This window comes from Pseudorca crassidens, chromosome 11 (genome assembly GCF_039906515.1).
Source record: "Pseudorca crassidens isolate mPseCra1 chromosome 11, mPseCra1.hap1, whole genome shotgun sequence".
Taxonomy (NCBI): domain Eukaryota; kingdom Metazoa; phylum Chordata; class Mammalia; order Artiodactyla; family Delphinidae; genus Pseudorca; species Pseudorca crassidens.
Genome location: NC_090306.1, coordinates 65,115,096 through 65,142,282, shown reverse-complemented (window position 1 = coordinate 65,142,282; position 27,187 = coordinate 65,115,096). Strand labels below are relative to the sequence as shown.

General features: G+C 43.7%; 1 protein-coding gene and 1 long non-coding RNA gene across 3 annotated transcripts in view; one reads left to right on the top strand and one right to left on the bottom strand.

The window, feature by feature from the left end:
- Window positions 1-2,160: 2,160 nt before the first annotated feature.
- On the bottom strand, window positions 2,161-13,749 carry LOC137202228 (uncharacterized). The gene is made up of 3 exons (XR_010932500.1): window positions 13,623-13,749; window positions 12,664-12,775; window positions 2,161-2,315 (listed from the first exon to the last, which is right to left on the bottom strand). It is a non-coding gene; the product is annotated as an uncharacterized lncRNA (long non-coding RNA).
- A 136-nt stretch (window positions 13,750-13,885) lies between these two features.
- Window positions 13,886-27,187, top strand: part of E2F7 (E2F transcription factor 7) — a 32,661-nt gene continuing 19,359 nt past the window's right edge. For both annotated transcript variants that reach the window (XM_067697407.1, XM_067697406.1), the window contains exons 1-4: window positions 13,886-14,088; window positions 14,764-14,847; window positions 22,396-22,671; window positions 23,798-23,966. In XM_067697407.1, coding sequence (XP_067553508.1) covers window positions 14,764-14,847; window positions 22,396-22,671; window positions 23,798-23,966 — 529 coding nt within the window. In that variant the 5' untranslated portion in view covers window positions 13,886-14,088. The remainder of the gene's footprint in view (window positions 14,089-14,763; window positions 14,848-22,395; window positions 22,672-23,797; window positions 23,967-27,187) is intronic.

The window sequence follows — 27,187 nt, the reverse complement described above, 5'->3', positions numbered from 1 at the left end:
GATATCACTAATCATGAGGCAAATGCAAATCAAAACCACAATGAGATACTTCCTCACACCCATTAAGATGGCTACTATAAAGCAAAACAAAACAAAAAAAACAGAAGATAACAAATGTTGGCAAGGATGTTGGGAAATTGGAATCTCGTGCATTGTTTGGAATGTAAAATGCTGTAGTCACTGTGAAAAACAGTATGGACATTTCCCAAAAAGTTCAAAATAGAACTACCATGTGATCCAGCAATTCCAATTTTGGGTACATATTCAATTGAATTGAAATCAGGGTCTCTGTGGGATATTTGGGATATCAGGGATATATGTATACCCATATTCATAGAAGCATTATTCACAATAGCTAAAATGCAGACGTCATCCACGTGTGCATAGACAGATGACTGAATAAGCAAAAGGTGATATATACATATAATGGAATATTATTCAGCCTTAAAAAAAGAAGGAAATTTTGACATAGGCCACAACATGGATTAATCTTGAGGACATTATGCTAAGTGAAATATGCCAGTCACAAAAAGAAAAATACTGTTTCATTCTAGTTATATGAGATACTTACAGTAGTCAAAATCACAGGGACAGAAAGTAGAATGGTGGTTGCTAGGAGATGAAGGAAGAGGGAAATGGGAAGCTATTGTCTAATGGTACAGAGTTTCAGTTTTGCAAGATGAAAAGAGTTCTGGATATGGATGGTGCTGATGGCTGCATAAAAATATGAAGGTTTTTAATACCACTGAATGTCATACATAAAAATGGTTAAGATAGTAAATTTTATGTTGTGTATATTTTACCACAATAAAGAAATTTTTAAAAAATTATTTCAAGGAGTTTACATATAGTGAGAAAGAAAGAAAATGAACAAATACACAAAACATGTGATGTGTCAAATCGTGGAATGTTCTAAAGAAAAATAAAACAAGGAAGGAAGACAGGGAATGCTAGGAGTGGCCTGCAGGTGGCTGCAGTAGTCAGGGAAGACTTCAAGGAGATGATGCTTGAGCACAGACCTTGTGTTGGAGAGGGCTAGCCGTCCACAAACATTTGCACTCCCCTTCTTAGATTAGAACTGTTGCTACGAGGTGGCCTCTGAGCCAGGATGACATTTCCCAAGCCCTCTCACATCTGGACATAGCCATGTAACTAATTCTCACAATGGAATTTGAGCAGATGAGCTTTCTCTTACCTCTAAGCTGGGGTTTTTATGAATCTGAAGTGGCTCCTCCACTGTCTCTTTCCCTTTCTGCCAACTGAAGCAGAAGACTCTGAGGCTTTAGAACAGGGCTGTCCGAGAGAAATACAATGTGAGCCATATATGTAATTTTAAGTTTTCTAGTAGCCACACTAATATATGTATTGTTACTTTGTGTAAAATATATATATATATATTATAGCTTTGTGTAGTGGCAGTACTGTAGCCAAGGGAGTTCATCCAAGATGTGATTATTGCTAGCAGAAATGGGTTAAATTCATTTCAATAATGCATTTTTGAGCCCAATATCTCCAAAATATATTCCAGTATACATTCAATATAAAATATTCATGAACACTTTATATTCTTTTTTTCAAAATCTAGTTATGTGTTTTGCACTTACAGCATATTTCCAGTACTGATGGCCACTTTTCAAGTACTCAGTAGCCACAGGTGGTACCACATTGGACACTGCAGGTTTAGAATATGCTGGAGCCAAGATGAAGGGAGGTGGGTCCCTGAATCTCCATGTGGAAGACAGCCACCCACCAACAGGATATAATAATTTTTAGTGTTATATGAGAGAAAAATAAACTTCTTTTATGTTAATCTTCTAAAGTTTTGAGGTCCATTTGTTACAGAAACTGATTCCTTGAAGTGGTGTCTTAAAAAAAAACCAAAAAACTAAAATATAGAGCATTGACTTAGCAATCAGGTAGGAGATGGCACAAAATAGACATTAGAAGCTGGAAATCAGAGACCCATGTAATGTTAAACTATTATGTGTGCACACTTGTAAGACAAAACAAGTACCTAGTGATCCTGTAGCATTAGAATAAGTAGTTTGAAAGATCCAGAATGCCAAAAGACGCTGTATTAGTCTACTAGGGCTGCCATAATAAAATACACATACAGCAAATACACAGCAGAAGTTTATTTTCTCACAGTTTGGAGGCTGAAAGTCCAAGATCAAGGTGCCAGCAGGGTTGGTTTCTGGTTAGTCCTCTCTCCTGGGCTTTCAGATGGCTGCCTTCTTGCTGTGTCTTCAACATGGCCTTTTTTCTGTGCATATGTACTCCTGGTGTCTCTTCCTCTTCTTATAAGGACACCAGTCCTATTGGATTAGCGTCCCACCATTATTACATTGTTTAACCTTAATTACCTCTGTAAAGGCCCTATCTCCAAAAACAGTCACATTGAAGGTTAGGGCTTCAACATATGAATTTGAGGGGGCAAATTCTGTCCAAAAAAGATGCTGAATGCTCCTCTCTGCACTGAACAAAGAGTTCAAGAAAGAAATGTGCTCAGGAAAGAACTGGCTAGCTTGCAAACAGAAATGGAACAGAATAAAGAAAATCTAGGAATTAAGGTGGGTTTGAGGCCTTGCAGGCTTAGAAAGTTGACTGCTTCTAGACACCAAGCAGTAGGAGATAAGACCTGAAGTGTTTTGAGCAGAAGCACCCATTAAGTTGCTTTCGTTAAGCAGAGGTGTGCAAAGCTGAAACACAGATCATGGGAACTTATTCTCTTCTCATCAAGCCTATTGCTTCAAGGGGCCTCCAGTAAGCCCCATTAAATTAAGGGAAGTATAGGGGCAAGAAAGGAAAGAAAGAGAGCAGGTGTAAGAATCACTTCTAGGAAAGAACTTGGGATATAATTACTGCACATGGAACCAACTAGAGATCAAGGGAATAATGTTTCTGAAGAATAGTGGTCTCGGCCTTACAAAGCCTGTGACTGTAAAACATCCTCCCAAGGACCTCAATATCTACCAGCAGGAAGCAGGCTGTAAAAACGGTGCGAGCTCCAAGGAGGTCATATTCCTTAATGCTCATCTTAGGTATCAGCAGAAAGGATAATGGACAAGAAGAACATCCCAGAGGCCAGAGTCAAGGACCACAGAGAACAGTGAACAAGCAAGTTCCGCCCACTGAGCAGGAGCATGGTCTAAGGAAGAATCTGCACCACGTCCCGGGCAGGGAGCCTTCACAGCACCTGCCCAGTCGGATTCCTCATTGTTATGGACCAGTTACCGCCAAGGATCTCCCAGTCTGCCCTTTCACAAACACAAGTTTCTGTTGTGGTTATCCTGTTCCTCGTCCATATTTTTTTTTTTTTTTCCCCAATACGCGGGCCTCTCACTGTTGTGGCCTCTCCCTTTGCGGAGCACAGGCTCCAGACGCGCAGGCTCAGTGGCCATGGCTCACAGGCCCAGCCGCTCCGCGGCAAGTGGGATCTACCCGGACCGGGGCACGAACCCGCGTCCCCTGCACCGGCAGGCGGACTCTCAACCACTGCACCACCAGGGAAGCCTGCACTTCGTTTTTGAATTCATAGGTCTCTGGACCAAAGGAACACATTACCCAGCGTGCCTGGACTTTGTCATGGATGAGGCACCTGGGTGGTACTTTGGGTTGTTTCCTTTAGGGAGGAGGTCACATAGATATAGGGTGGCCAGGAGGCAGTCTGTGACAGAAATGACTAGCTGCCCCAGGAGTCCTTACTCCCTGTTCATAGTGTTAAAGTTTTGCTAGGACATGCTACAGAGCCAGTGACTATGATCACAGCTCCCCCTTGAATCCAGCGTGGCCCTGTGACTAGTTGTTCTCTCAAGAGGATGTGAGTACAAGTGACGTATGCCATGTCCACTGTCTGATTTCCCTTCCACTAACAAGAAACAGAGGCCCTGGGGGCCTGGCCAAAGAGACTGCAGAGTCACAAAGAGGAGGAGCCTGGGTTGCCAAAGAGTTGCCACTTACAGGAAAGCCACCTGCCATCCAGGTACACCATTATCAGCTGTTATAGGAGTGAGAGGTACACTTCTGCTTTGTTAAACGCACTGTAAATTTAAGGTTTCTTTGCTACAGAAGCGAACAGCACCTGAATTAATGCTCCTGAAAGAAGTGAAGGAGAGAGGTAAGCAGCTCTCTGGACAAAGCGCCTTCCAGGCAGAGGGAACAGTCAATACACAGCCCTCAGGCAACAGAGTAAGTGTGCCCAGGGATCAGCAAGGAGCAGAGTGTGGCCAAAGCCAAGCAAACAAGGGGAAAAGCTGAAGATGATAAGATCAGAGGTGTAAAAAGAGGTCAAATCCTTAAGACCTTGCTGGCCATTGTAAGGACTTCGGCTTTTACTTTGAATTAGTTGGGGAGCCATTGAAGTGTCTGGAGAATGAGAACATGACCTTGTAAGTTGGACCACTGTAGCTGGTGCTTAGGGATAAATTACAGAGGGACAACAAATAGAGAGATCTGTTAAAACAATCCAAGGAGGAGGTGAAGGTGGCTTGGAATCAGGAGGTGATGGTGGAGGCAGGGAGCTGTGTTTGGATTCTGGGTATGTCTTTAAGGTAGTGCCAAAGGCTTCTTGTCGGAAATTCAGGCATAAATGCCATCTATGCTTCTGGTTGGCTCACGACAGACAACTATATATGCATCAAGAGCAGAAATTGGCTCCCAGCAGCTCATAAAGTACTTGGTGTCCTCAATAGTGAAAAGGGCTCTGCCAATGCATAACAGCATTATTGTTTCATTACAGGTATAAGTAATTGATGTGTAGGAACTTCCCTGATGGCTCAGTGGTTAAGAATCCGCCTGCCAATGCAGGGGACACGGGTTCGAGCCCTGGTCCAGGAAGATCCCACATGCCACAGAGCCACTAAGCCCATGAGCCACAACTACTGAGCCTGTGCTCTAGAGCCTGCGTGCCACGACTATTGAGCCTGCGAGCTACAACTACTGAAGCCCGCGTGCCTAGAGCTCATGCTCTGCAACAATAGAAGCCACCACAATGAGAAGCCCGCGCACCGCAACAAAGAGTAGCCCCCGCTCGCCACAACTAGAGAAAGCCCGCGCACAGCAACAAAGACCCAACGCAGCCAAAAATAAATAAAATAAAAAAATAAATTTATTAAAAAAATAAATAATTGGGCTTCCCTGGTGGCGCAGTGGTTGAGAATCTGCCTGCTAATGTAGGGGACATGGGTTCGAGCCCTGGTCTGGGAGGATCCCACATGCCGCGGAGCAACTAGGCCCGTGAGCCACAACTACTGAGCCTGCGCGTCTGGAGCCTGTACTCCGCAACAAGAGAGGATGTGATAGTGAGAGGCCGGTGCAACGCGATGAAGAGTGGCCCCTGCTTGCCACAACTAGAGAAAGCCCTTGCACAGAAAAGAAGACCCAACTCAGCAAAAATAAATAAATAAATTACTAAACTCCTACCCCCAACATCATAAATAAATAAATAAATAAATAATTGATGTGTAAAAAGTAAACAAAACTAACTGAAGGTCTTATGAATGCTTTCTGAGCTACCCAGCCCATAACAACTTTTCATTGAGATTTAATACTATTAAAATATATTCATCCTCAGTGCTGTCATTAATATTAACCATGAAACTGCCATTAGCCTGAGAGACAAGATTGCTTTGGGTTCTTTCAAACAGTCAACTGTGATTGTTCTAAAACAAACAAAAATGGCAGGCTACCACTTTAAATAGGAAAATGATCAAGATGTCAGTTTTATAGCCATGAAAGTCAGTGAAGCTTGACTCACAGACTGCATGGAGGGTTAACCTCTCTTACTTCTAATTGCATATTTAACAAGAGAATTATTAGATAATGGTGAGAGCAAAATTAATTTCTTTCTATTGTACAAATTTTAATCCATCTCTTGCTTTTCCTTTTAAAATTTTAGTCCTATCGTTACAACATGTGGTATTCCTCTCTGGCAATACTGTCTGCTTTCCTCTCTTTATAATATGTTCTCAGTTATGCCTCAGCTGAGTTTGTAATTTTTAACTAGTTTAGAAGAGTCACTGAAAAAACATGGAATCCATTTACATAACTGTATTGTTCTCCAACTAGCAACTTTGACTGGTTTAGGCTGACACTGACTTCTTGAAATCTGTAATTGTTTTTTAAAAATCATAAGATTACAAAAGGTTTAGGAAAAGAGCAAACACAAAGTACCCTGAGGATACTCTAGCATCATGTCACTGTAATTGCAAACATCAATAAAATATTTAATCATGAGACAAGAAATCAGTAAAATGGAAAAACCAATTCCAGAGTAAATTTCAGCAAGCTTAAGAAAATAATAAAAGTGGCCACATGGGAACATAATTAAACAATAAGAAATCCAGTAAACTGGGTGCTGGAAACAGGAAGAAGTCTTTCTTGAGTCAAAAGGATAGGCAGAATTTAACATCATCAGCTAAAAGCATGTTGAAAACTGAAACAAAGAGGAATTAGACACATACACACTCACAAAGGATATTAGACCAGTTTACTAAAGAGGTGTAAGGCCTAAGAGGGGAGAAATAAATGCAACAAAATATTGGACATTATTTGCAAAAAGCAAAACACATAAGGAATAAGAAAATATTCTCGGGACTTCACTGGCAGTCCAGTGGTTAAGACTTCACCTTCCAACGCCTGGGGTGTGGGTTCCATCCCTGGTCAGGAAGCTAAGATCCCACATGCCTTGGGGCCAAAAAACCAAAACATAAAACAGAAGCAGTACTGTAACAAATTCAATAAAGATTTTAAAAATGGTCCACATCAAAAGTAAAAAACAAAACCAAAAAAACTTTAAAAAAAATATTCTCACTTTACTTAAACTACATAAAGCATAAGACAAAATAAAGGAAACTATGCTGTCTTACAAATAAGGACTTACAACTTTAAAAAATAACATTAAACAAAAGAATGTTTCGGCACTCCTTTGCACAAAACACAATCACTTTTGATGGGGCTTTTATAACAGACAACATGTGGAGAGGAGAGAAAGAGAACTTAATTAAAGTAATTATGGCATCATTAAAATGTAGACCAAAAGACTACGTCCTAATTTGCAAGGGCTTACAGGTCCCCATGCTAGATGGTATCATTCTTTATAAGTGCAGCCAACTATAAGAACAAAAGTCTCTGTTGTACCAACATGGACATGGCAGTTTATTGGACAGGCATGCTGTATCTAGAGATTTTATCCACTGCAGATTTTATTCATATCTTAAATCTCTGACAAGAATAATAATCGAAGAATCCCAAACAATTCCATTAAGTTGGTCAAGCAAGCCTCCATTTTCTCACACTCCTTTCTGAATCTTTCTCCTTTTCTCAGGAGATTCTTTCTCGTCCTACCCCACTAGGAACATAGTCACCTCCATTCAAGCTTTCCTCCTGCCCCCAATCTTACCTGATTCCACTTCCATCTGCCCCACTCAACTATGCCTGCCCTGAGCTCTCTCTCCTTGTAGGTCTTATTGTCTACAGACATGTTGATAAACTTATCTAAGTATAATGAGGACATTAATACACATCCAAGAATTGGCCCTCTTAGTTTGCAACTAGAGGAGGAGAGAGGAGCATTTGGGGAAATAATTCAACCAAAGAGACCAAAATTTGGTCCAATTACAATGTCTCAACCATGGGGGGTGGGGAGGAATTATGAGTATAACACAGTGCCTACGACCCAGATGTGGTCCCCAGCCTGAATGCTTAGGAATAAGGATAATAAGTGAAAAACAACCACCAAGAGGGATTGTTCTCTGACTGCCTATTTCAGCATAGAAATGAACTGACCTGATAAGACTTTGCTGGGGGCTGAGAGGAGGGTGCAGATGGGGGCCAAGGCCATCTCCCATACTCTCCGGCAGCAGCACCAGTGAAGATCCAGATCTGGCTTCACTTGATGGCGGCAGCAGCAGCAGCTGGCGCCCTTGACAGAGGACACAGTGGCATCACAGGACATCCCTGACTTTCGGAGTGACAAGAGCTTCATCGGCAGGAGTAGCCAGGCTACATGGAGATATCTGATGTCATGCATCCCCAGTAGGGGTAGAAAGAAACGAACATATTGCAGTGGAGGCCTTGGGTATCAGGGAGGTTGAAGGGACTTGTTTCAGAGTATGTGTGACTGGGGGCGCCCAGAATTCACGGGAGAGGCAGGAGTGAGTCTCTGAACAAGGCTAGAAGGTCCAGTGTTTTATAGGAGGTATTACAGAGAAACAATGTTTTGTACTTTAAGGTTAACCCAATTTTTACCCCCAGGTGTGGTCTGAGGATAAATGTCGTAACATGCTACATGGATGATGTTGGTTAAGTGATTACTCTTTCCAGGAACAGTTTGCATTTTAAGAGGGACTTCCTGGAGACAATACCTTAACCTTTGTATATCAACACTTCCCCCAACTGTTTAGTGAAGTTGTGGGCTAATGTATCTCCATTTGGGCTCAATACTCTACTTGTCCAGTTTTTCCAAGGCTGAAGGCCCCTGCATACGATGAGATGGCTCTAGGTTAGGAAAAGATAATATTTGAAGTATTTAAAGTTAAGTTTCCAGTCCCTGAGCCCCTAACCCCAGACTCTTCTTTCCACTTCACAATGAAAACATTTTCATTTGGTCCTACAAAGCATTATAATGAAAAAAATGCAATTAAAATAATGCTATTAGGAAGGTATAAAAAGTTACCTATTCTAACCTTAGAAAAATAGAGATGATAAATGTCAGTCTTCGGTCTGATGTTTTTTAACATTCTCATTATTAATGTACGTATGTACATAATGTAATATGATTAGTAGAGATGTGTCCAGTTTCACCAAATATGGAAATTAAAAAGTGACCTCAGCAAACATCTTACACATCCACACTATATGATTAGACGCCAGCAGCAAACAGTTTTAAGAGGATATCCTAAGTGTCTAATAAACACTTAGAATGACAGAAATGGAAGGTTCTTCAAAGGTCCTCCAAATCACACAAACCAGTTTAAAGAAAAAAACTGAGGCCTAGGTAGGCAATACCTTTTGTTCCACGGCCAAGCTTGATCTAGAACCTATGTCTCTCCACTACTCAAAGTGAATTCCTTCCCTTCTAGATAAGGCTCTGGAGATTAACGGGATGCCTGTCCCCCATTTTAGCCAGAATCTCGGTTCCAGGGCGGTGGTCAATCTCCATTTTTACCTTCCAAACATTGTGGTCTCTCCAAACAACCACGCCCAAACCTGCAGCATAAATGTAGCATCACGTAAAGGGTGTCCCACTATACACTCTCCGTTATCACATTATTCCCGGGAACACCTAACCCAGCTCAAAATCCATCCTATCTGTTGTGGTCTGAAATGTTACAGCACAACCCACTCCCTGCATCCTTGCCTATAACATGCACACATAAGTACACACATGCAAACATGCACACAAAATATGCTATCTTTTCATTAAGTGAGGACGCAAATCACACAATCATTAAGGAAACTGACCTTGCTCAATAGTGCCCAGGATGACAAGGAGTCTGGAAAGATAAAGAATGAATTCCCTCTGTTCCCTATGGGACACGTAACCACAGCTTAAGCAGCTCTCTTTGAACTGCTGAACATCTGGATGTCATTTGAGATGGGAGCCATAACTGCCCTTTGGTATTAATATCTTTTTTTTTTTAATTGTTGCTAAGGCCATGAGGAGGAACCAATCATGAACTCATTCTCCTTCTGACATTGCTTATGGTCAGCCAAGAATAAATTTTCTGCCTTCTCTGAACCTGCAAGCAGTTAGAGAAGCAAATATATCACATTCTCAGACCCAGGAGTAGCTGAAGACAAAGGCCATTTTAAATGGCAGCCCTCAGTTTAAGAAGAACCGTTAAACCGATCCACTCAGAGACCTCATAACTGCCAGGATGTGAAGTCAAGGTCCTTCTGTTACCCATGTGGTGAAAAATCAGTTTCTAATTCCCTTCTGTGACTGAACTCTTGCGAACAGATGTTACACCAAGATGACTGTGCTTGCAGTGTAGAAAGAAAGGAAAATATCAGAGGAAGCTGATACATTAACTGGACAACTCAGGCTAAATGACATGGATCGTATTTCACTACATTCATTCTTTCTGTAAAGTGTGATAAATCTTGAGATTCAGAACCCCAAAAGGGCAAAAGACTATGTCCAAGTTTGAGAAGGCATGCAGTACGTCTTGTATACAGAGGAATGTCAGTCACCATCTGTGTATATTCTGATCACAGCCCTTGCTGTTCATTCTTCTGTTAACCTCCACCTGCCCATCAGATTTCTCATTTACAACCTCATCTCCTTCCGAAAACCAGTGATGACATGGCCATAAACCAGGAAGACCCAGCCCTTTGAAACCTCTGCACCTATTCCAGAGAGCAATACACCTGCCCAACTCTTCCTGTCCTCACTGATGGGACCTGAGGATCCATTTCTGAAACCACTGAGTCAGAGGCATCCAAAGGAGTCGATGCATAACCATACAATTAGCATGTGCAAAGGAACAAGGCACTAGGAATTGAAAACAACTTAATACCCAAGTCCAATTCCAGATCAACTCCGTTAGAAATCTCTGAGTGTGCAGTTCAGGCATAGAAATTTTTAAAAAATCTCTCCAGGTGATTTTAAAGCACGGACAGGATTGAGAACCACGGGCTTAGCACAATACAGAACCCTGGGGACTGTGGCCACGTAGGTAGTATTATACTGTTCCAAAGTCAATGATCTTTCAGGCAAAGATTATCGAGGTAGAACTGTAAAATACTTCAAATAGCATGAACCGTGGTGTGGCAATTTTAAAATATGGCCCCAAATTCTTTGCCACTTCTCCCATTGAGAAGTAGGGTATATGTCCTCACCTCTTAAATATGAATGGATCTTTGACTGCTTCGTTTTAAAAAGTACAGCAGAATTGATGCTATCTTAGTTCTGAGGTTACATCACAAAAGTGCACAAAGTAAAATTTCCACTTTGTGGGCTAGGAGACTCTTTTTGGAGCCCTGAGCCACCATGTATGTCCAACCAACTTGAATCACCACGCTGTGAGGAAAATCAAGTCGCGTGAAGAAGGCACATTTTCTCGATGTCCGACCTGAGCTCCCAGCCACCATCAGCTTCAACTGAGAAACTGACAGATTATTTACAAATTCTGGGACTTGAAAACATCAGTATAAATAAGTGGTACAATATAAATGGAGTACTGTCTCTGAATATGCCCAACAAACATGCATTTTCTAGTTATTGTTTTGTTTTGTTTTTTTTGCAGTACGCAGGCCTCTCACTGCTGTGGCCTCTCCTGTTGCGGAGCACAGGATCCGGACGCGCAGGCTCAGCGTCCATGGCTCACGGGCCCAGCCGCTCTGCGGCATGCGGGATCCTCCCGGACCGTGGCACAAACCCGTGTCCCCTGCATCGGCAGGCGGACTCTCAACCACTGCGCCACCAGGGAAGCCCACATTTTCCAGTTTTCCTCCAAATCTAAGATCACTCTTGCTTTAAGCAATCAATGAAATTACAAGTGTTTGAGGCTCCATATTGTTTTTCGTGTTTTGAATAGATAGAGGCTACATTTTAATTGAAATAGATGGAAAAAATACTCTGAAAATGCTATAAGGTCTGTAACATAAAACTGCCTAACTTCAAAGAAACAACCAATATTATTTTGAAATATTAGAGAAATGAATGGACTTTAATCATTGAAATGGTGATCTAGAAGGCTGAATGGGGGTCCCCAAAAAAGGCACATCCATGTCCTAATCCCTGGAACCGGTGAATGCTACCTTACTTGGAAAGGTCTTTACAGACGTAATTAAGGCTCTTGAGATGAGATCATTCTAGGTTGTATAGATGGGACCTAGATCCAATGACAGGTATCCTTTCAAGTGGCACAGAGGAGAGATTTAAGACCCACCAAGAGGAGGCAATGTGATCACCAAGGCAGAGATCTGAGTGAGACAGCCATACATTCGTCAGGACTGCTTACAGCCACCAGAAGCTGGAGGAGACGAGGAAAAGATTCTCTTCCAGCGCACCAGAGGGAGTGTGGCCCTGCCAACATCTTGATTTCAGACTTCTGGCCTCCAGAATTGTGAGAGAATAAATTTCTGGCTTACCAACCAGTCTGTGGTAATTAGTTACAATAGCCACAGGAAATCAATACAGTTGGGAAAAAAAAATCTTCATCTAATTTTCTGCTTCTACACAAGTGCAAAATTTAATAAATTGCAATTTTATTCTTTATAGTTGTCTCCTTATGCTTCTACTTACAAGACAGATTTCAGCTTAAAATATCATTTCTATTATAAAAGTGTCAAATTTTTATAACTATTGTTATTTTTCTTTAAGTTTAATATTTCCCATGCTTTTGGGGGGGGGCTTTTTAATGTATGATCTAGCAGTGATTTTTAGGCTGTATTTATCAGCAACCTAAATAGAGTACAAAGTGAAGCACCTGACTGAGCATTCTGAGTTCTGCAGAAAGTTTGTTTAAGTACGTTTATATGTTTAATATATAAATTTGGGAGGTGAGGGGTGGAAAGTGAAGCACTTGGTACAGAAAGGATAATAAGGAGAATGATATCCTTGCTAGAAAGGATACAGTTTGTAGGGAAATGTCTGCAGACATGCTTTAAAGAAGGCTGGCAAATTCCAATAGTGGAACATCCTACAAAAGAACTTACCAGTCAGTACTCCTCAACATTGTCGAGGTCATCAAAAAGGAGGAAAGTATGAGAAATTGTCACAGCCAAGAGGAGCCTATGGAGACATGAAGACTAAATGTAATGCTGTATCCTGGAACAGAAAAAAGGACATTGGATAAAAATTATGGAAATCTGAATAATGACTTTCGTTAAGAATAATATAGCAATATCGGTTCATTTAACAAACGCACTACACAGTAAAGATGTTCATGAATAGGTGAAACTGGGTGCCAGATATGCGGGAACTCCCTGTGCTATCGTCTCAATTTTTCTGTAAATTTAAAGCTGTTCTTAACATCTATTAAAACACACACACACACACACACACACACACACACATACACACACAAACGGCTGTCTCTATCAACATTCCTATTTTAAGTAAGAAACTAAGGTTGAGGGAAGTGAAACATTTCATACAAATCAGCAATGTTGAGGAAATTTTCTTGACTTTCCCAGAATGCTAGTCCATACTGCAGAGAGTTACTTAATAAGGCTAATTATTGGCGATGATCTGAAAAGGTAACAACACCAATAAACTTTTCTGGACTTGCAAAGAAAAAACAGCTGGTTCTGCTGGCAGTCGAGTTTCCACAGCTAACTGGCGTGCCATCTGCTCGCAGCATAGAGTGGTAACCATGGTTCACGTGTCACACCAGCGTTCGTGTTAAGAAGTTTGCCCCAACAAGCCTGGACAACTTCGCTTCCGCGCAGGTTGCTGGGGGGAGGGGTGGCGGCGGCAGCATCCAGAGTGTGTATATCGTTTTTCCAAACTCCATCTGCTCTCCCCTCCTCAGGCTGTGCCCGCGGTCTCCCCGCGCCGCAAGCCGCTGGACGGGCGGGTCTTTTACGCATAACAAAAGAGTCCTCCTCCTCCTCCTCCCGCCGCCCCGCGCCGCCCCCACCTTGGCTTCCCGCGGCCGCCCGGGCCCGCGTACCCGGCAAGAATTGGCTCCCGGGCCCGAGGTTTCCAGGTACCCGGAAGGGGGAGGGGGCGAGGCGGCAACAATTGGGCGGGTGAGGTCGAAACGCGCGCCCAGGAGCGCCAAGACTCCGAGGGGCGGCGAGCCCGGGCCGTGCCGCCGCGCGATTGGCCGGCGCAGCCTCGCCGGCCGCCGCTGATTGGTGGATTCTCAAATTCGGTCTCAAGGCGCCAGAGGAGGTGTTTTAGCGGGGACTGCGATCCGGGGCTAGAGTCGCGCTCGGCGTGTCGGAGCGCTGGCGCTGCCCGGACGCCGCGGGGTCCCCGCTAGCGCAGGGCACTCGGAGCGGGGAACTGCGCGCCTCGCTTTCCCCGCCCGATGTCGCCGCCCGGCTGCTGATCGACTCGCCCAGCTGATCCCGCGCTGCTGTGGGGTCGTGGAGGTCCCGGTAGAGGCAGGAAGGCTCCTTCGCAAAGGGGGAGTAAGTAGCGTGCGGCCCCGGCGCTGGCGGGGAGGCGGGAATTGGGGCGAAAGGGGACCCTCCCGCCCCGGCTGCCAGCCTGCCACCCTTCCCCTCCCCGGCTGCCGCAGGACCAGGCGTGCGAGGGGTGTCTGGGCTCCAGCTCTCCCTCCGGCCGGGCAGTAGGGAACTTGCCCTTCCTCACGATCTGGGGGTTTCATTGGAAAAGTTTATATTTGGGGTCTGCTCGGAGGCCTGGGAAAGGGCTGCGCTGAGCGCTGAGTGGGTTTGGTCTAGCGATCAGGTTTCCTTCCCCCCTGATTCAAAACCCCTCAAAGCCGAATTCCTCCCCGTTCTTTGCGCCAAAATTAACTGACCTAGGAGACCCTGTGCTTTCTGACAGATTTGCCCTACACTCTCCTGACTTGAAACTTAATTTTGTCCTGTTGCTTTTCATTAAAAAGTATTATTTTTATCGGGGTTTTTTTCTTCCCAATTTCAGTAATTACTAAGCACACTTAAGTGTTTGTGCTCGTTCGTGTGCGTTTCGGAGAGTTGGAGTGGCCACAATCCTGAAAATTCCCAGGATGAGTTTAGGGAGCGGAAGTTCATGTTCATGAGCAAGTAATAGATATTTTTGTTGAAGGAAAGAGTATCCAATTTAAAGTCATTTTCTAATGTAACTGTGCATTACAGATGGAGGTAAATTGTTTAACACTAAAAGACCTGATCAACCCCAGACTAGATTTTGCAATTGAAGATGGGGAAAATGCCCAAAAGGTAAGTGAACTTAAATACCTTAAGTTCTATCATATTTACGATGGTGATGTCTAATTCAATTCAGGATTCCAAAATGCCACTTGTATTTGTCTTAAAAACATAATAATCTTGATGAACATTTTAGGACTATGCTTTTCTTTTTTTTCTTTTTTTTTTTAATGGAGGAGGCATCCAACCATTATTGTTGAATTTCTCAGTCATTGTGCAGTGGTTAGATGTAATGTTGAAACTGACTTATATGAATCAAAGATATGCTAGACACTGCAATCAAAGGTTTGTAATAACTGTAGCTATCAAGAGTAGAATTAGCTAATGCTGGGCAGGAATATTAAGCCTCAGTTCCCAGGAAAATAGACTTTTTCACTCTAAATGCTAGATTATTAAAGTGCAGTGAAATGTTCTTCATCCTGATGGACCAGCTCCTAGAGGTGGTTCCATTCTCCCAAGAACATGACCAGTGTCTCCCATATAGGGAAATAAAGTGACTGAGCTCACCAAGGACTCTTTGAATATTTTACAGTGTTACTTCTGGTTTTGCACTGAGCTTTCCCTTGTGGTTTTTGCATGACTTGTGATCTGTAAGACAATAGTAGCGTCTTCAAGAAACATTACAAAGTGAACCGGCCATAGCAATGTCTAAACAGGACCCATGTCAGCACAATGCCCTCACCAGCCGGTGCCCTACGGAAAAGGTGTAATAGCTTGTTAGTAGCGAACATCTAAGCATTTTGGGGCAGAGTCAAGTAGATATGACAAACCCGGGTTTACAAAGTTTAAATATCAATCTGAGCATAGCAACTTCCATAGGCATTGAACTTCTCTCGTTCCTGGGCTTAATTTTAGGCTTAGCACCCACAATGAAATTGCCTGGTTGCAAAGCACCTGTTATATGGGCCTTTGAAGAATACTTGACAACCGTTAATTTTGGGTAGGTGTGAAACTGTATGCTTTTTCATGTAGGGGTTTTTTTCCCTCCACCATTTGATTTATTTTTGTTAGGAAAAGAAGTATACCAAAACATTATTCTTTTAAAGAGCATTTTTAAAGAATTCGCTATGCCATCTGAGAGTGGCAATGCCCAGACTTTAAAGTATATATTCAGAGTTTTGGCTTTGGGAGTTTCAGAGCAAAACTTTTTGTTTTCCTTTGTAATTTGGATGGGACAGCCTTGAAAGAATGTGTATACTTTTATATAAAGTCAAAGTGTCCACCTCTTTCCTTCTGGGTCAATGACTTTTTATCGTGCCTTCAACAAGGTTACTTCTCCTACTCTAGTTAGCCCAGTAAGTGCTGTGCCCAGCTGAGCTTTCATATTTTAGTGGGTGTAGAGAAAACCTCAAATGACGCCATAGAGGTTTGGGAAAGTGGTTAAAATGTTTGAAATAGAATACACGAGCAGGGCTTATTTCACCTGTCAAAGAGACGGCAAAGGAAGAGAACAGAGCGCTCCTGCGAGATGCTAGGCTGGGCTTTTGTCTCTCTTTTCACATTGCTGTGAAGTAAAGGAAGGAGGATTTCTAGGGCTGCCGAGAACGTGGGATTCGGAGTCAGAGAGATCTGCGTGTGATTTCCTGCTTTACCATTTGTTAGCTTCATAACCTCAAATAAATATATTTATTCAGTCTTTGAACAAATATTTATGTTTCAGGGGCTGGGGGTACAGCGGTTTAATAAGTCTCCTAGCTTCCCTAAGCCTATTTTTTTCTTCCATAAGTTGAAATTAATAAGTAGCCTCTCCTCTTTGGGTGTCTGTAAAGCACCCAGCAACCCATACTGTTCACACCTTACTCTTTTTTTTTTTTTTTTTTTTTGCGGTACGTGGGCCTCTCACTGTTGTGGCCTCTCCCGTTGCGGAGCACAGGCTCCGGATGCGCAGGCTCAGCGGCCATGGCTCACAGGCCCAGCCGCTCCACGGCATGTGGGATCCTCCCGGACCGGGGCATGAACCTGTGTCCCCTGCATCGGCAGGTGGACTCTCAACCACTACGCCACCAGGGAAGCCCCACACCTTACTCATTTGAACTGACAGCCCAAAGATGAATATGATGCAGGCCTGGCCCTCGGTTACCTGAGACACTTTCAGGGACTGAGATGTAAAACTCACCAACTAGACTGTGATTTGGTAAGAGCTATAGGAGTGGGAACCAAGTGCCCCAGCAGAACAGAAGATTAAGAAAGAAATTCATGGGGAGTCTAGGGCAAGTTGGAAAGCTTCACAGAGGTAATATCTGGGCTGAGGACTTCAACTATAAGGCAACAAGAAGGAGTAAGACGGTCATTATAGGCAGACTCTATATGAGTATATGTGCTGTGGACATTCAAGAAATGTTCAAAGTTTCCAGAGTGGCCAGAAGCTAGTGGTACTTCTTGAAACCCTCTGGTGGGTGCCTGGAACAGTATCCTATGGGTCAGTCGGCATTTAGAGGACTTATCTTTCTTGACTGTCTGATCTTCATTGCTCAAGGTCTACAGGTAGGCATGCATCTTCTTACCACTCACGGAGAAACTTTTCTTTAAAACATAGAGGAGTTTTCAACGCCATTACCCCATCTTACTGTGCCCAAGTTGTGAGATTATAAGCAAGACTCTCCTCTTCAGTTGTCCACAGTGCATTTAGGAATGACAAAAGTAGAAAAAGGATGGTTTGGGATGAAGCGGTGGACAACAAGGATTGAGCTGTTGGGAGGGCTTTGTGAAGGAGATAACACTTGAGCTAGGGCTTGAAGGGATGAGTGCTAAGACTTAGGCAAGTAGAGAGGAAGGAAACTAGTAAAGAAGTAAATCAGCATGGTCAATTTGGGGACACGCCTAGACTTAGTGGGCATGGGTTTTCTTTGAAGGTCATTCATCTATTGGGAGTGGTTAAAAAAGAAGGTGAGTTCAACTTGAAGCATGTATTTGTACCCATGTGATTACAGGTAAATAAATATGTACAAGAGGCAGTTGCTTGCCTGATCTGGGAATTCACGGAAAGTCCTAGCCAGATACAAACTTGGGAATTAACAACATACAGGTTGGTTTTAAAGCCTTGTACATGAGTGGGTGAGCTGCCCCGGAGAGAGCAAACAGGGAGGTGTGGAGGGCTGAGTTTCTAAGAGGGGAAAAAGAGGAGCCAGTGAAGCAGGCTGAGAAGGAACAGTCAGAAGAGAACCAAGAGAGAAAACAGTGGTAGCTCAGAAGGACTGAGAGTTTTATAAAGCAAATAGTCAACAGTCTTAACCGTTGCAGTGAGGTCAAGTGCAATATTTTGCCATTGACTTGTCAACTGACAGATGACCGAAGTGAGAGCAGTGGATCAGAGCAGACTGGTGGTTTGAGGAACCCCCTGGGAGACAGGCAGGGGAAAGCCCTCCGTGTGGATTACTAATTCTGGAAAGTGTGCTCTGAAGGGAAGGAGAGTTGTTAGTCAATAGCTAGAAGGAGACGCCTCCTGACGTGCCTGTCATATTTGCAATGAGTCTTAAACAGCAGGTCGGGTTTCAGTGGGCAAAGCTTAGCCCATGGCTTTAGAGTCAACGTGATGGTGTGCACAACGGCTCAGATGTGATAAAATTTGGGGCAGGTTTGAAGAAGAACGATGGACTGTTTGGACAAAATGTGGGACGTGCATGAGATGGGACCGGAAAAGAGGTTGGCAAAATGTCACCAAGGGCCTTGAACAGGCTGATGTCTATGTACTATTTGAGGTAACATGATCAAAGCTGTATCTGAGACAGAAGCAAGACTAGAACCGAGATCTTCTAATTACCAGGTCCTTTCCATGTCAGCTTACAGCTCAGTCATAATGCTGGTATAATAAATAATAATGATGATGATGGTGATGAACATTTGCACAGCACTTCACAGACTACAAACTGCTTTCACTCTCATTATCTGATCTAATCCTCACAGCAACTGCATGGCAGGTAAGCCAAGGTGCATCACCTCCATTTGCACATGAGAACTGGAGAACCCGTTTCCTGGGGACTGTCTCCAGGCCCTCTCTAATTGAAGAGGTGATTTCCAGGGTGTTGCAGCTTGACTTCCTGGCAAGCAGATCTGACGTGGAGATTAGTGTGCAGGTGGTTTATTAGGGAGTGCCCTGGGGATGGGAGCCCATTTAAGGGAAGGGAAGGCAGCAGAATTAGACAGAGGGAGAAGCAGAGCTGCAGAACAGTCTCAGTGGAAGTTGGGTTTACCCCATAGGGAGTTCTGGGACGACCCCTCGGAGGAGTCCTGAGTCGGGGTAAGGGGACCAAGCTGTTACATGTCAATGCTGCCTCTCCCAGCCACTGAGGACAGTACCGGCCTCTCGGGAAGGCGTGTGATCCCGGATGAGTCAGCCCTCTTCAGCCAAAGCGTGAAGAAGCTTACTATTGACATTACTCCAGCAGCTGGGGAAATGAGTCATTCATTCCAGAAGTGAGCCAGGTGCATCCCAGTGTCCACCACATGGCTGGGTAGCCTTGCTGGAAAGCCTTGGAGATATATAATTTGGTCTGAACCCCTTATTTCAAAGATCTGGAAACTTGGGCCCAGACAAAATGAACAATTTGTGCAGTATCAGAAAGATATAGAGTGGAGTCAAAAACCGCTCTATTTCTGAATTCTCATTCCAATCCCCTTTCCTTTGCCTTCCACAGTGTCAGGATTGCAGGATAGACAGACGGATGGATCAGGATGTGATTAGATTGCAGCTGACTTTCTGCCCACCTGAAACCTCAGAAAACAATTTGCTTGGCATTTTTTTCTGTTGAGTAGAGGTGTGATAATGATCGTAACCTACCATGTGACATAACTCCCCTTCTACTTTAAGTATTACTTAAACTGTAGTGAAAATATGTCAAAGTGCTGGAGGAAATAATTCACCTGAATTGCTCCTTGGTAGGGAAGAAGTAGGAGCTCAGTGTTCCTGGGAGGGCAGGTACCATGAGGGCTGTGGAGAAGAAGGATGAATCTCTGCACCTCAACAAGCCTGGGACACGCCCTCCACCGTTGGGATACCTTCTGAAATAACTAGATAATCAAGGCCCTGTGTTCCTTGAGCACATGCAAAGGGGAAGGCATTGTGCCAAAAACTGTGAGGAATGGGATGTGTGGAACTAGCTCCCTGACCTCCAGAAGTGCACAGTCTCGTCAATGAGACAAGACACATGCCCAGGGAGTTAAATAGCAGTACACTGTGCTATGTTATATTAGCTCTGAGGGCCAGGATGGATGGTAATAAAGAACAGGAAGTGGAGCGGGGGGAGAGAGAATAGCTAGGTTTTATTGAGTGATCACTATATACCAGGAACTATTCTCATAACTCTGGAGATCAGTGTTTTTATGAACTTCATTTTCAGTTGAGAGAATTAAAGTGAGAAGGGAATTGCCTGCTCTCACCCTGCTGATAAGTAGCAGAGGCCGGTAAGCTGGCCCTACCAGCCCACATGCAGAGCTGCTTCCCATGCTGCCTCTCCACAGAGGCTAGTGGGGCCCCGTGGCCTGCTGGCTACCTTTTGCTGGAGCTGCGAAAAAGATAACTTCCTCCCAGTTCACACCCAGGACAAGCTTACTTCTAGATGGAGAATTTTGGAAACTTCTGCTGTCAGCTATTTCTTGCCTTACCAATGACTTTTATACTGACTGAGGTTGTATGTGACCTTGGGCAAGGCACCCTCTGTGTGCCTCAGTTTCTTCATCTGTAGGCTAGAAAAATACTACTACCTCGGTTACAGGATTGGATGAGGAGTTAATAGGTGTAAAGTGCATGAAACAGGTATCATGTGTAGCACATAATATGCACTCGGTACTTTCCCTTGAGAGTTCCCTTGTAGAAGACTTCATCAGAATTGTATACTAGTAGGGATTTGTTAAGAGATTTGAATAGATGCACTGCCTCAGGCTGGATGCTTACTGCGGCAATGGCGTGAGAAATCGTCACCCCCATCTCCACCCCTTTCCTGCTACCCTAGGACAGAACCTCACCATGGCTAGCTGGCAGCTTCTGCTGATCCAGAAAACAAGAGTTGGCCTGCTACCGCAAACTCCAGTTTCTCCCAATTTTTTAAAATTTATTTTATTTATTTATTTTTGGCTGTGTTGGGTCTTCGTTGCTGCGCGCGGGCTTTCTCTAGTTGTGGCGAGCAGGGGCTACTCTTCGTTGTGGTGTGTGGGCTTCCCATTTCAGTGGCTTCTCTTGTTGTGGAGCACAGGCTCTAGGCGCGCAGGCTTCAGTAGTTGTGGCTCGCAGGCTCTAGAGTGAAGGCTCAGTAGTTGTGGCGCATGGGCTTAGTTGCTCCGCAGCATGTGGGATCTTCCCGGACCAGGGCTCGAACCTGTGTCCCCTGCATTGGCAGGTGGATTCTTAACCACTGCGCCACCAGGGAAGTCCATCCCAAACAATTCTTTTTCCTTCTTCATATGTTGCTCGTTTATAGGAAAACACTTTTTTTTAAACCACTGTTCGGCCAAAAGCCAAGCATGCAATAACCTATAGAGTGATATTGTGTGCAGGAAAGGGAGTGACAGATATGTAATTCATCCACCTTCCTAATTACGTAAAGGCACTATTACCTGGAGGTGAGTTCAACTATGGGAAGAGCAGAATCTTTCTGGGTTTGAATGGCAAAAACTTATTTTAGGGGAAAGAAATTTGTTTCGGTAATTTAGTAATTCCAAACGCGAGTTGTGTGTACTTAGTCCTTTTTCTTAATGGATTAATGAACCCATCATTAATCTTTTCTTTTAATTATCTAAGATAGTCTACTCAAAGAGTCTGGGGGAAGGTGCTAGGCCACAAACTATTACCAAGCTGCAATACATCACGAACAGAACTTGAGAGTTCAGCACTTAGAAACCTCTACAGTCATTCAGTCGATCTGGCCCCTGTGACATCTAAACCTGTGCTCAGTGGTCTCTTCTTGTCGAACAAGCCTGTAGGTCAAGTTGAATGGCAAACTCAAGAGGAGAGTCACATGTGATGGGAGTTGCATATGAGTCCTATGAAGTAAGACCGTGTATCAGTCTCCGGGAGTTTTCAGTCTGTGAAAAACCCTGGTCCTTCACCAGGGGTAGTTTGAGAAGCACTGCTCTGGGGGAGTGACATTAGATAGCTGGGTGGTTTGAAACGTGGCATTTTGTTGGCTGCCCTTCCATTAATCTGCCCTGGTAATTGCTCTATTAGCCCTGGTGAACATTGAACAAAAGCATAATTGCTCTTCACTAGTGCAAACTCGTAAATAGTGTTTAAAAAAATATGTCACTTAGAAGCAATATGGGCTCAACCCACATTTGCTCTTATTATCATCCCCGCCTATTACAAGCATCCACCAGCGACGCATAACACTCATGACTTCTTTCACAGAGGTGCCGTGAAAAACATGCTTAAAGGGAGTAGCAGCCACTCTTCGGTTCCCATGGATCCTTGTTTATTTTCATTAGTCCTACCTATCCTGATATTTTTCAGCCCTGAACGTATAGGTCTGTTTGTATTTTCATGACTTAGTGAATAATGGGAATAAAGTGTACTGTTAGCTGATACCTGCCCTTTCTCATTTTCGCTAAAAGGTCTCTTTCTTAAAATAGGAAAATATATTTGTTGATCGCTCAAGGATGGCCCCAAAGACGCCAATAAAAAATGAACCAATTGACTTATCGAAACAAAAAATCTTCACTCCAGAAAGAAATCCCATCACTCCAGTTAAGCTTGTCGACAGACAGCAAGCAGAACCATGGACACCCACCGCTAACCTGAAGATGCTCATTAGTGCTGCCAGCCCAGACATAAGAGACCGAGAGAAGAAAAAAGGACTGTTCAGGCCCATTGAGAACAAGGATGATGCATTTACAGACTGTCTGCAGGTAAACAGGCTGTGCTCCTAAGACCTTTCATAGAATTTTAAAATGTTTACCTGATTATTAAAAAGTCACAGAATTCTCAGTTTTTCGGTTACTATTGAGTCAAAAGCAGTACTCCACTTAATCTTTTTATTTATTTACAGCTGAAGTGGAACTCTTATTCTATATCTCATTTTTCATAATGAATGCTTTCTTTTCTTCTGTATGATACTGTCTTCACCAGTACACATTTTTAAATGATAATTTTTTTAAGCAATGATATTTAATAATTTTGATCTAATGAAGAAATTTGGATTTTTTTAATGCTGCCATGAATTATAATTTTTGCTTTGATTTTAAGGGTAATATTAATCTAAATGTTTTTGACTTGAGGAATTTTATCATTCTCACGTATGTTCAGTTCGTTGGTTTGGGGATTTAAAGTTAAATCATCTTTAAATTACCTGTCCTGTAGGGAACCAGAGCTACTGAATAAGCAGCATATCTGTACTTTTAAAAAAAAGTTTTTCTTGGGGCTTGAACTGAGCCTTTTTCAAACGTGAGCTGATAAGACAAGGACACTAGTTTAATGTACTTACAATAAGAAAGAATAAGGAAGAATAAGACTTAGCTCCCCCTGTTCAGTTCCATCAACCCTTGGTAAATTGTGAAAAATAAAGAGTCTGGTGACACACTGCAGGCAAGTACATCTCAAATTTTCACGTTAATAGGAATTACACAGGATCTCAGGAAGAGACAGATTCTGATACATCAGGTCTGAGGTGAGGCCTGAGGTTTTATACCTCTTAACATGCTCCTGGTGACGCTGATCTCAGTCTAACAAGCACGCTAGTAGCAAGGGTGTAGCAACCTATAAATCAAGGCTGGAGCAACCTATAAATGACTGCATTGTTCAGTTTTTATTTTAAACAGTAGACTCAGCCTCAAATCACAAAGGAGGAAAAGTTCAGTTCAGAGAAAGCAATAGGTAAAATGTTAAGAAAATTAGATTAGGAAATGCATTTTAACCAGAATCTAGGATGGTATGGATTTAGATGTTCCCCTCCACTCGCCAATACCACCCATTGCAATTTCTCTGTTAAGATGTTAACTGTGACATTTCCCCCCTCCCTCTGTCTGCCCTCTGTAGCTTGATGTTGTTGGGGACAGTGCTGTGGACGAATTTGAAAAGCAAAGGCCAAGCAGAAAACAGAAAAGTTTAGGACTCCTGTGCCAGAAGTTTCTAGCCCGCTATCCAAGTTATCCACTGTCAACTGAGAAAACTACCATCTCCCTAGATGAAGTTGCTGTCAGTCTCGGTATGTACTGTGGGATCACCTGGAGGCCTGTCTCCAGTTACGGTGAGACGTTGATTCCTCGGGCAAGCCAAAGGCTTCAGATCACCTCCTTTACTAAGGAAAGAGCTGACCCTCAAAAGAGTGAGGACAGGGGCTTCCCTGGTGGCGCAGTGGTTGAGAGTCCGCCTGCTGATGCAGGAGGCACGGGTTCGTGCCCCGGTCCGGGAAGATCCCACATGCCGCGGAGCGGCTGGGACCGTGAGCCATGGCCGCTGAGCCCGCGTCCGGAGCCTGTGCTCCGCAACGGGAGAGGCCACAGCAGTGAGAGGCCCGCGTACCGCAAAAAAAAAAAAAAGAGTGAGGACAGAGGAGCAGGTAGAGCTTTTCTTCTGTCATCATCATTATGCATAGAATTCCAGGGAGCCTTTTAGGCCTGAGGGTCAAACAAATATTTGGTTTTTTTAAGCTTAAAAAATATGTTTACAGAAGACTCACATTACAAATTAATATCTAATATCTTAATCCCATGTTATTTCAGACAGACTCAAAAGATATTTAGAAATATCCTTCTGTTTATTTTTTAAAATGCTTCAAAGAGTTCAGAACTGGTGTTATTTTTGTTATAAAGCACGATTTGAAAGCAAGAGCATTATGTTTGAAGCCCTATACTGTGACCTTCACAGCAAGTCTGCCCAACTAGTAAAAGCACATCTGGATATATCTCAAACAGCTAAGCCTTATAACAAAGAGGAATACATGCGTTCACACGGCGTGGGTGTGTGTAATGTGCAGTGGTGTCTGGACTATAAATATGCCGACTGCCGATTCAGAATAGAGACTCCTAGTGGACGTGGATTGCAGTTGGTTTCAGAATGAACATACTGTTGACAATAAATAAGTAGAAATCACATGATTTGAAGATGTCAGAGTGTCCCCTTAAAAGATTAGGAGGGTTTGCATACAGGGGAAAGAAAGGCTCGAAGAAATCAGCCCAGTAGGCTTTATGATAGAGTATATTTTTAGTTTGTTTATTAGTTCTATATCTTCCCGTAGCCCAAAGAATGTGACCCAGTAGATGGTTATCACTCTGAATTATTCAAACTGATGGCTAAAAAGATTTTATTTGCTGGAAATTGAGGTAATGAGGAACCAGTGTGTTGTGATGGGAAGACCATGGGCTGTACTTTGAGTAAGACAGAGCTGAATTTCAAGCCCAGCTCTCTAATTTACAGACTGTGAGAGCTTTAAAAAGTTAATTATTCTTTTCTCAACTACAGCCTAGGGACCATAGCACCTACCTTGCAGAAACTTAGAAAAGTTGGGGATAATGTCAGTAACATGCCCAACTCAGAGCCTGGCTTACTCTTATTGCTACATGGAACAGTTTCTACCCAGCTCTCATTAGAGGTACTCCCCCCACCCCCTCCACCATCTTCAAGCCATCCTGTGATCCTCTACAGCTAGGAGGAAGCAGAGGGCTTTGACCGGGAGCCATTTTAGAACCCGGAAGTGGAATACAGTATTCTGGCATTGGTAGCAATGAACCAAGAAGGGGAAGGTGAGCCAGCTGGACAGAGGCTTGGTGTAGATGTAGCTGAGGAACTGGGTCCAGAAACTAGTCTTAAGAAGATGAGGGTAGGGACTTCCCTGGTGGCGCAGTGGTTAAGAATCCGCCTGCCAATGCAGGGGACACGGGTTTGAGCCCTGGTCCGGGAAGATCCCACATGCCGTGGAGCAACTAAGCCCGTGCGCCACAACTACTGAGCCTGCGCTCTAGAGCCGCGAGCCACAACTATGAGCCCTCGTGCCACGACTACTGCAGCCCGCGCGCCTAGAGCCCGTGCTCCCCAACAAGAGAAGCCACTGCAGTGAGAAGCCCGTGCACCGCAACGAAGAGTAGCCCCCGCTCGCCGCAACTAGAGAAAGCCTGCGCTCAGCAACAAAGACCCAACACGGCCAAAAATAAATTAAAAAAAAGAAGAAGATGAGGGTAAAACAACAGATCATACGATGTCTTTCTCATTGGGGTTCACGAAGCCACCTTCCTCCATATACCCAGGCCTCATCAAGAGTCCTTGCACTGATATCAGTGCAGAAGACAAAAGATTAGATGTTGGAAAGCTACCTTACAGGTCCCAGGGAGGACAGAAGAGTGGGATCCTACTCTCATATGGGCTGTAAATCCCCATGTTATAACCGCCTGGAACAGAATGCCAAGGATTTTTGCAACAGCTTCCTGCTGTCTCACAATTTCCAAGACCTGCCAGATGAACCTGCCATCTCTCTTCACGTGAGGTCGTAAAAATGGAGTCCCTTCCTAGAAGCTGTTTCAGGGGTAACCATCTCCTGGGATTGAGTCTAAACTCCTGCTCTATCCCAGGTCACAAGCTTTAAGACCATATTTTAACCAACGATGTGCAAAGCATTCAAATTGCATTCATTCCCAGTTTCTGGTCTCATGTAGATTCGATACTGATATTATAGATACGAGGTTAAAGAACTGGGAGTGACTTTAGTAAATGGAAAGTTACACAGCCTGGTAAACTATTTATTGGGCTGAGATGCTCTTGATAAGCTCTATGGGGTATTCTATATGGGGAAGCATGGTAACAATTGGTAAATCCTCAAGGGCATAACTAATGCCATGCCTACGATTAATCGGATTGCCTTGAATACAAAAGAAAAAGAAGGCTCAGTGCCAGGGAAGACTTTCCTGGCAGAGCAAGCCCCAGAGTTACCTGCAGGACTTGAGACCTGTGACGTGGGAAGTTTAGGTGCACCCAGCCAGTGGCCAGTTAGTCCAGATTGCAAAGGTGAGTGATTATTCAGGCAAGTAGCTGCCTATGGGCTTTTGCCAGCACCACCTCCTGAACACTTATGGTGCATAGCAAGCATCATCTTCCTCTCTTAGTTGTCCCAATCTTCCTTTATTTCTTGAGATGTCTAGCCACTAGATGGAGACTTAGCAGCTTGTGTCTAATACAGAATAACAAAACAGCCAGACATATGGCTGGCCCTGGGCTGTCTCAGTTGCATTCACATGACATTTCTAATGGGAAGGTTTGTAACGTTCCACTCTCAACAAGATGTGTTAATATATGAAAACAGACTGGAATAAGGAGCCAGGCAGATCCGGACAAGGGGCTGCTGACTGCTCTGGCCAACACCTTCCAGCAGGCATCTGGCACCAAAGCCTGAGCTTTTGAGAGTGAAGAGCCTTTCCAGGTCACGAGCCGAAATGT